The sequence below is a fragment of the Rhinatrema bivittatum genome, chromosome 5, assembly GCF_901001135.1.
Source record: "Rhinatrema bivittatum chromosome 5, aRhiBiv1.1, whole genome shotgun sequence".
NCBI lineage: Eukaryota > Metazoa > Chordata > Amphibia > Gymnophiona > Rhinatrematidae > Rhinatrema > Rhinatrema bivittatum.
The window spans coordinates 247,911,716-247,921,978 of record NC_042619.1 but is presented as its reverse complement, the minus strand read 5'-3'; the positions used below and the strand labels follow the sequence as shown (position 1 = coordinate 247,921,978).

The window sequence follows — 10,263 nt, the reverse complement described above, 5'->3', positions numbered from 1 at the left end:
AAGTTTGTTTTTGTGCTATATTTGACTGTTCTAGATAAAGAAGTGCTCATTTTGCTGGAGTTCAGAGGGTCTATGCTGTGCATAAAAGTTATCACTTTAGCGTTTGTGACTGAACTGCAGAATTTTGCTAGTGTGTGGTTTCTATATGCTGATCTGTAGCAGTCCAGGGTGTTCTGCTTTCCCAGTAGAAGGTGTATTGTTGTTCGAGGACCCCATGTAATATTTGCAGTGCTGTTTTTTCACAGGCAGGGATTTTGCTGTTTGGGTCCTGTAGTGTTTTCCTATGACAGGTTTGCTGCGTAGGGCTGAGTGCGATTTTTGCAAGGTGCTATGCCCGATAGTGAAGGGGATTTGTCTCCTGTTTAACCTGCAGGAGCGGCAGTTATTATCCTAAGCAACTTTCTAGGCAGAGTGGATGGACCATTTTGGTCTTTACCTGCCACTGTTCACAGTTAGTGACTTTGTCATTGTGGACGTGTGTCCTTTTAAATGCAAGGGGCTCCTCCTCATCTCTGTGATGTCAGACCGGGAAGTGGTAGAACCAGGAAGTGCGTAGCTGAGACTGAACCGTGCAAGGAGAGGGGTCCTTCTCTGCTTTCAATTGCATTTGGAGTTGTGGAACCAGGGACCTGGTCCCCTGTGCTTGACTTCACATGGCTCATCAGGTAGGAGCCACAGGGGACAGGGACTGGGAGTGCTGGGGAGCCGTCGGAATGTAACTGTGTGTAGTATGGATACATGTGTAAAAGACTCTGTGTAATCAGTATATAGTGTTTAGTTTGCCTATAAACATGGAATACTGTAGAGGATTATACTGTTTAGATGAAGTTTGTATCTGAGAGCATGCAGTGTGCGTACAGACGTCAATAAGCATGTAATTCACTGGGTCTGTAGTATGTATATCTATGTACAACACATGTCTATGAGTGTGAAACACTATATGCACAAATCTGCCAAGGGGGAACACGTTTGAAGAGGGAGATTTTCAGCATGCACACCACACTCCTCCCCTCCCTGGTTTTCCCCAAATTTACACACACTCTTGGAACAACAGACAAAGCCTCCCCTCCTAGGAGCAATTCATTCTCACACCCTGTAGCACTGACACCCTCATCCCCTCCACCCTGCTCTCAGCAACTCACATCCTGGATCAGTTGACTCCCTCCTTACCTCCCTCCCACCAGCAACTAGCACACATCCTGGAGTAATGCATTCTCCTTACCTCCCCACCACCACTTACCCAGAGCAACTGTCACCCCTCCTCCTTCTCCCAGTACAGCAGCATAAAACTGATCCACAACATGATGGTAAGCCACAATGCAAGCTAAGAAAACACAGCAAGGATAATAAAATTACTGAAATCTATCTGGCAACATGAGGAAACATTTCTTCCCAGAAAGGGTGGTGGATAAAAAGAAGAGACTTCCAGGGCAGTTAAAAAGTAACATAATTCCAGAAAGCCTGGGCCAAGTGCAGAGGATCCCGATATACAAGGATGTGAGGGTAAAGTCTGACATTGGGTTGACTCTCACTATTGCCTGGGGAATGGGCAGACAAGATGGGCCATGTGGTGCTTAGCTCCAGTCATTTTCCATGTTTCTGTATCTCTATGGGAAGCATAGATTGGAGTTCACAGCCTGGGATTTTGGCAAAATAGAGTGAGCTTTATTGAGACTTGATGATAATAATTGTGTAGTCGATCTATACATTATTTCTTTCTAGAAATACATAAAAATGCAGATGTTTATTTAGATTTTTATATTCTGCTTTTCACACTTTATTCAGCGCTTCAAAGTGGATTACATTCAGGTACTGTAGGTATTTTCCTGTCCCGAGAGTGCTTACAATCTAAGGGGGTCATTTATCAAAATGCGCTAAGGTGTTTTCGCATGTGTTAAGGGCTTATCGCATGCAAAAAGCCCCATTAACGCATGCGATAGGCCCTTACTGCATGTGAAAGCACCATATTGTATGGTGCGATGCAAATTTGGAAAAGAGGAGGTAGGGGCGTGGGCTGGGTATGCCAGTGTACGAAATGCTATCACACAGACTTAACGCCAATTTTAACTACACCTTTTTGAATAGCGTTAAGCCATGTGATAGCTTGCGTTATCGGGCAGTAAAGTTTTATCGCATTTGCGATGCCTCCTGAAAGGCCTGTTTGAGTAGATTTAAAGCTCCGGGGGAGGGAGGGAGGGAGAGAGAGAGAGAGAGCGAGCCTAGCCATAGTATCCTCTCCCTAGATAGGTATTTGTATCCCTATAGTAGGCCCACCTAGTAACTCGAGGTGAGGGTTAGGTATTGGTGTAGGGGGTCAGGGGCCACTTTGACATTCAATGTGAGACGTACGAACAGAACAGTGGTCTCTTGTGAAGATCTGAGGACCTACGGAGAGAGGAAACTCACTCCAAGATGAGATTTGGGCAATGTTCTCTCAACCTAGCTTGATGGACTACACCAATACCTAACCCTCACCTCGAGTTACTAGGTGGGCCTACTATAGGGATAAAAATACCTATCTAGGGAGAGGATACTATGGCTAGTCTCCCTCTCCCTCCCTCCCCAGCATGCAGGAAATACATCGCATGCGATACATATCACATTTTGATAACTCCAGGCCTGTTTGTACCTGAGGCAATGGAGGGTAAAGTGACTTACCCAAGGTCACAAGGAGTAACAATGGGACTTGAACCCTGGTTATTACATGGCAGTTGTTTGAGGTTGCTGAGCTTTCTGCTTGCCTTTTCTTTCTGCTTTACTGTGAGCTTTCAGCCATTCTTTGGGGCTGATGCAATACAGTGCGCCCAGCCGAGTGCACTGTATAACCCGCAATCGGACACGGGTTAAAGAGGCGCTAATCCCCCCACCCCCCAATGCAATAGGGAGATTAGCGCCTATTTAAGGCGCGTCTGACGCGACGTGAATGAGATAGGGCTCATTCACATGCAAATGCATGTGAATGAGGCTATTACTCATTCACTCCAATGCAAAAAAATAAATGTGCGTCTCATATGCACTGATATGCTCTGCGTCGGTTTTCATAACCGGCAGACCGCCGGTAACCGCGGGGTCGCGTTAGCAAGGAGGCGCTAAGGTAGCGCAAGCAACCCTAGCGCCTCCTTGCTAGTGCGACCCCCTAATTTGCTTAAAGCATGGTGCCCCCCTTGCGGGCGCCATGCGCATGTTAAGAAAGTGGGCGCTGACTTTTCAGCGCCCACTTTCCGTGTTTTTTATAGCATCAGCCCCTTTGTCTTATGTTCTTCTTGCAACAGGAAGCCTCAGGGAGGATGAGCTGGCCACCATCCCTACAGACTCAAATCTGTGGCCCCTGGGAAATGAAGGAACGACTGGGCACAGGAGGTTTTGGAAATGTGATACGATGGCAGAGTAAGGTATACAATTTTTTTTTTCTTCAGTTGATATCAGAGCCCTTCTGTGACTGAACTGAATAGTAGAATGAGAAGGAATGTGATGGAGAGGGGTGTCTGAAAAACAGAAAGCATCAAACCCTAGCAGAGAAGGAGCAGGCAGTGCAAGAGGCCCAGGTGCAGATGTCCTGCTTCCGTCTCCTTCAGCTGAAAGTTGATTCAGCAGATACCTCAGGCAGAGCAGCACCTGGTAGACAGCCCAATTCTTGGATTTACAGTTCTGTGTTCTGTAAGTTCATCTAATCTTAGCTCTATGTTGCTACTCATATAGTTAGATTGCAAGCCACATAAACTGCAGACAGCTGCAAAGTGAAATGTATGGCCACAGACATTGGCAATCTGCAGTGAAATCAGATGTATATTCACAGAAACTGAACATCTGTAGCAGACAGCTTGCAGCATTTGGCTGATGGTATGGACACTGAATTTCCAGCAAACAGCTGGAAGTGTCAGATTTATGGCCATGGATACTGCATCTCCAGCAGACAGCTACAATGTCAAGTTAAGAACATAAGAAATTGCCATGCTGGGTCAGACGAAGGGTCCATCAAGCCTATCATCCTGTTTCCAACAGAGGCCAAAACCAGGCCACAAGAACCTGGCAATTACCCAAACACTAAGAAGATCCCATGCTACTGATGCAATTAATAGCAGTGGCTATTCCCTAAGTAAAATTGATTAATAGCCATTAATGGACTTCTCCTCCAAGAACTTATCCAAACCTTTTTTGAACCCAGCTACACTAACTGCACTAACCACATCCTCTGGCAACAAATTCCAGAGCTTTATTGTGCGTTGAGTGAAAAATAATTTTCTCCGATTAGTCTTAAATGTGCTACTTGCTAACTTCATGGAATGCCCCCTAGTCCCTTCTATTATTTGAAAGTGAAAATAACAGAGTCACATCTACTCGTTCAAGACCTCTCATGATCTTAAAGACCTCTATCATATCCCCCCTCAGCCGTCTCTTCTCCAAGCTGAACAGCCCTAATCTCTTCAGCCTATCCTCATAGGGAAGCTGTTCCATCCCCTTTATCATTTTGGTTGCCCTTCTCTGTACCTTCTCCATCGCAACTATATCTTTTTTGAGATGCGGCGACCAGAATTGTACACCGTATTCAAGGTGTGGTCTCACCATGGAACGATATAGAGGCATTATGACATTTTCCGTTCTATTAACCATTCCCTTCCTAATAATTCCTAACATTCTGTTTGCTTTTTTGACTGCTGCAGCACACTGAGCCGACGATTTTAAAGTATTATCCACTATGATGCCTAGATCTTTTTCCTGGGTGGTAGCTCCTAATATGGAACCTAACATCGTGTAACTACAGCAACGATTATTTTTCCCTATATGCAACACCTTGCACTTGTCCACATTAAATTTCATCTGCCATTTGGATGCCCAATCTTCAAGTCTTGCAAGGTCCTCCTGCAATTTATCACAATCTGAATGAGATTTAACTACTCTGAATAATTTTGTATCATCTGCAAATTTGATAACCTCACTCGTCGTATTCCTTTCCAGATCATTTATATATATATTGAAAAGCACCGGTCCACGTACAGATCCCTGAGGCAGAAAGTAAAAGGAAAAAACTTTTTTTTTTTACCTGACCAAATGCCGCGGCCCCCGGGAGCTGCTCCAAATAGGGTGAGTGAGCCGGGCCCCCCGGTATCACCCCTGCCAGGAGTGGTTGCTGGGTACAAACCTCCCCAACTCCGGCGACCTCAGAACCAGGAGGGATAGTCCCTTCAGGACCTCCCAACCTCCTGGGAGGCAGTAAGATGGCTGGTAAGAAAAGTTAGACTTTTTTTTTTTTTTTTTTTAATTAACTTAAATTAAAAGAACAGCCTCTCACAGACAAAAGAGACAGAAAGCCTACTAAAACTAACTCCTAAACTACCTGACTAGAAAACAAAAACTACCACAGACTGCAGGGTTAGGCACGTCCACCTCTGCTGGGAGACAGAGAAATACTGATGGACTGCAGGTGGCATCCCAGGGTATACGTCAGAGTCAGTAGAATGTTTTTCTGCCTCCCTCTGCTGGATTGGTGACATAATCCAGGGTCTGGACTGATGCATGGTACTACAGGAACGAAAATTAGCAGGTAAGAACCAATTTTCCTTTTAAATCCTGTATTGTGAGGTTGCATGGGTTAGATTCACTGGCCTCCAAATCTGATCTTAACTTCTAGCACTCCTTCTCTTTGTAGGAATCTGGAGAGCAGATTGCTATTAAACAGTGCCGTCAGGAACTGAGTCCTCGAAATCGAGAGCGATGGTGTCTAGAGATTCAGATTATGAAGAGGTGAGAGGGCATTCTAGGCAAGGTCCATTAGAATATAAAACTATGAACTTACATCTAGTGTGTCACATCCCTTCTTTCTCCAAGGACAAGCAGGATGGCAGCCCTCATAAGTGGGGTGATATTATCGGATGGAGCCTGTAACAGAACTTTCATCTTAACATTTCTAGCACTTTGAGCATACCCCTCTGGGCATGTGCAGCATACCATACTGCCACGTGTTCATGCAGGGGCCCTTTCAGTCCATCAGGGAAGAGAATAATTTGATGCGGTTTCGCCGTAAATTGAAGACCTGGCTGATGATTTCCAAGTGATTGTTGTAATCTGGAACCTCAGTAGAAATGTATACTCTGTTTCTGGAGAGTTTTTCTGTAATGGTATTCTATGCATTGTTTTATTATTTTTATTTTGTGGTTTGTTTTAAACTCTGTTGAAAATCGCTTTGGAAGATTTTATTGTAAAACCTGGGAAGGGATTTATAAACTATAAATAAACAAATATTTTCCGCAGAGCCCATTAGTCGCAAATCTTTGCTCTCCGTTGGATCCTTTGGTTTCCAGCCCATGCAGGAATCATTCATCGCAGGGCTCTGTAGTCTTATTTCTTACCTTTTAGTCTCCTTAGGTAGTTTTTTTGATTGGGTCATTAAGTTTCCTTTCTTTTTTAGCATTTCTTTTAGCATGATGTTGGTACTGTTTTTGTTTTGTTTTTTTCCTCTTTTTTTTAATTTGAGGCAGTCTGTAGCTAGGGATTCTCCACTTGTGAGGATTGCCATCCTTCTTGTCCTGGGGAAAAAGAGTTGCTTACCTGTAATAGGTGTTCTCCTATTCAAGTGGGATGTCAGTCCTTACAAAACCCACCCACCTCCTCTTGGAGTTGGCTTCTCCAAGAATAAGCTAAATTGTAGACTGAAGAGACCCCTGCATGGATGTGTGGAAGTATGGTATGCTGCACAAGCTCAGTAGGGCATGCGCAAAGCTCTAGAAACTTTGAGATAAAAGTTCCATTCCAGGCTCCATCTGATGATGTCAACCCACTTGTGAGGACTGACATCCTACTGTCCTTGGAGAACACCTGTTACAGGTAAGCAACTCTGTTATCCACCAATTACCATATCATCTTGTCAAGTCACTTAATCTCCATGTGTTCAGACTTGGAGTCCAACCTCTGTGAGGCTTGGGCATTGCAAACATCTGGATATTAATATTTGGTTTAGCATGTGCTTATGATGCTATGTAGCTGATACTGTCTATCATTATTATACTTTCTCAGTATTTAGACAAGTTAATCCACGACCAGTGCAGGAAGCCGACTGTGGCGATGAAGGCAATAGCCCTGTCCCCCTGCAGCCGGAGATCGACTCTTTACTTGACTGAGTCGGGCTGAGTTCGGATAAGGGAATGTAAAAAAAAAAAAAAAAAAAGGAAATAATACATACATAAGAGAGAGGGATAATTTTAGGGATTCCTTTCTACCTTTTCTGATCTGGGTTCCGAGCCTCGGCATCTGACGTTCGTTTCCGTCTCTATGAGGGGTTTGGGGAGTTGCGGCAGTTTTGGCAGGTTGAACAGCCTTTTGGCTAGGCCCTGCTCTCAGACTTCTCTGAGATGCCGCATGGAAGGCTGCATTTGCGCGCCTCGTTTTGCTCAAGTCTGCCGTGAAAAAGTGACTGACGTTGGGCGTCCATCTGGGCCGTGCAGATTGGGCGTCTGTAGTTTGTGTGTTCCTCGGATCCTTGTGCCTAAGCTCTTTATCATAAGAGTGTGCAGTACGTGCTTATGGAATGTCCTATCTTAAATATAGGTATCCCATACTTGGGTGCCCTAATTTTGGGCAACCTGTCTTTTGGGCATCCTGTCTGGGCTTGCCTTGTACAGGATGCACAGTTGGATGCTCAATTGTCAAGACGCTTGTTTGTAAGCGTGCTGCTAGTGGATATCTTATCCATGACGCTTGTAGAAAGAATCCTAAGTGCCTTGCAATTTGCATTGCTTTCTATATTCTGGCATCACAGGAGGGTGTCCCCTCTAATCTTGTCAGCAGAGTTGTCTCCAAGGATTTGGCTGAACCCAGCTCTTCCCAGCAGGATGCGGAAATGGGATCAGAGTGGGATCTGTCAGAGGTTTTGCCTGGTTTTGAGGCTCCCCTAACTGGAATTTCAGCAGGGGAAGACTTCTCAATGGGTGCCTCTCTGATGCTCCTTGGGTTTGGTATGAATCCTTTTGCCTTTTTTCTTGGGTGGAATTTTTTCAAGGGCTGCAGTCCCTTCTAATGTTCAGCAGAACTGGCCAAATCTGGAAGTTCAGGCTTGCAGGGTGCCTCAGTAAATGTCAGATTATGCCTCTGCCTGCTGCAAGTTCCACAGATGGGGACCCTGCTGGCTCGGATGATGCGAGAGATCCTTACTACCTGGAGGATAGAGAAATTCCTCTGGGTTTGAAGTCATATAGATAGGTCCCTGGCTCTGATCTCCCAGACTCTGATGATGCTGGGATTGCCGGGTGTTGGTTCCATGTCTGAGCTAAAGAAGAATGCCATTTTAGTGCCTTGATTGGCCTTGAATAGGGTGCTCCGGAAACTAATTTTAAAGAGGGACGAGCCTTGGTAGGGCTGTAACCCCTGGATCCGACAGCGAGAGAGAGCAGTTGCGTTTTCCGAAAGTGGATGCACTGGTGTGTGCAGTCTCCAAGCAGTCAACCTTTCCTGCAGAAGGGGGAGAGGCATCGGAGAATGTGCAGGATAGGAGAGTTGAGGCTACCTTTATGCAGGCTTTGAGGCAGTGGCAATGAATTGCAGTTGGCTCTTGCTGCTCCCCGGTGACTTGCGCTTGTTTGCTTTTGTCTCAGGAAGTCGATGAAACTGGTTTGAATACCAGGGCAGTGATGGACCCGGCTGCCGCCTTTTTGGTGGATGCGGGCTGCGCCTTGGTCCTTCTCCCTGCCAGAGGGGTGGCTTCGGTGTTAGTGGCCATGCGTCGGCTATGGCTGAGATTTGGTCAGCTGCTACAGTTTCAAAGTCTAATCTTATGAAATTGCCCTTAAAGGATCACTCTTGTTCTGGGAGTGATTTGGAGTAAATGATCAGTAGATGGGGTGAGTTCCAAGTTCCTCGTTTACCAGAGGATTAAAAGCAGGCACCATTGTCTTTCGGTGCAAGGGGCCGTGCTAGAGGTTTCAGACGTTTTCGACTCTACAGAGAAGTGGCTTTTCAGAGGGGCTCAACCTCTAAGTAGGTCTCAGTCCTTTTGGCCCAGGTAGCCCAGATGGGATGTAGGCTTGGGTGGTGATACATCCCGACCCCCTCAATGAAGGTGTGCCAACCCATCTCCTAGAACTGGAGATAGGGGTTCGCCTGTCTCCTCTTATCGGAGGTGGGTCAAGATCATGTCAGACCAGTGGGTTTTGGCGGTGATAGGGATAACCATGCTCTGAAATTCTGCATTCCTCAGGACGACTTCATGCCATCTCCTTGTGACTCTCTGGAAATGAGGCTGGCAGTGGAGGTTACAATGTCGAGGCCCCTGAGCTGTGGGCCGTGTTTCCAGTGCTTAAGTCAAAGAAAGTACTGGACATTATTCCATTTATTTATTGGAACCAAGATGGAGGTTTCCTTCACCTTTCCTGGTCCTAAAGGGAGTCAATAGTCATTGTGAGTGGCTCATTTATGCAAGGAAACGTTATACTTGATGATAATAGCAGTATAGTTGGGGGAGTTTCTTAAGTCTCTGGATTTGTCAGAGTGTAGTTACATATTTACATTCGGCTGGAGCATCACCGATGTTTTGGGGCGACATTATCAGTTTTCAAGCACTACCTTTTGGTTTGGTCACTGCGCCCAGTTCTTCTCCAGGGTCCTGGTGGTGGTAGTGACAGTGTCGAGACAGGATGGTATTTTGGTCCACCTGTACCTAGACATTTGAATAATTTGGGTCAAGGGAATGGAGAGAATCTTCAGACCTCGCACAAGGTGGTTTCTTGCTGCAATTCTAGGTTGGGTGGTAAACTTGGCCAAGAGCAAATCACAGCCACCTCAGACGCTGGAGGGTTTTGGTGTTTGTTTCAACATGAAGCAAGGCAGGATGTTCTGCTGGAGGCCCGCATTCAGAAGTGGATAGCGCAGGTGCGGCTATTGACTCAAGCAATTCGCCCGGTGGTATGGTCTTTCCTGCAGGTGTTCGGTTGATGGTAGCCACCCTAAAAATGATGGACATATGCATCCTCTTCAGCGCACACTGCTTGCATGATGGAGTCACAGTCAGGACGTCTTGATACGGCTTCAGTTACCAGTTAAGACTGGCAACCAAATTCAGTGGTAGTTGAAAGCAGATCATCTAAGGAAGGACATTTCCCTATAAACACCAGATTGACTGGTACTCACGATGGATGCGAGTCTCCAGGGTTGGGAGGCTCGCTGTCAGGAGTTGATGGTGCAGGGGCGCTGGACTGCAGAGGAGTCTCTCTGGAGCAACAATCATATGGAAGCATGTGCCGTACAATTGTCAAGATTGCGATTCATTCACTGCTG

At 45.9% G+C, this 10,263-nt stretch overlaps 1 protein-coding gene across 1 annotated transcript in view; it reads left to right on the top strand.

Annotated features, from left to right (window-relative positions):
• Positions 1-532: 532 nt before the first annotated feature.
• Positions 533-10,263, top strand: part of IKBKB (inhibitor of nuclear factor kappa B kinase subunit beta) — an 89,357-nt gene continuing 79,626 nt past the window's right edge. The window contains exons 1-3 of the mRNA XM_029603705.1: positions 533-665; positions 3,273-3,392; positions 5,648-5,742. Coding sequence (XP_029459565.1) covers positions 654-665; positions 3,273-3,392; positions 5,648-5,742 — 227 coding nt within the window. The 5' untranslated portion in view covers positions 533-653. The remainder of the gene's footprint in view (positions 666-3,272; positions 3,393-5,647; positions 5,743-10,263) is intronic.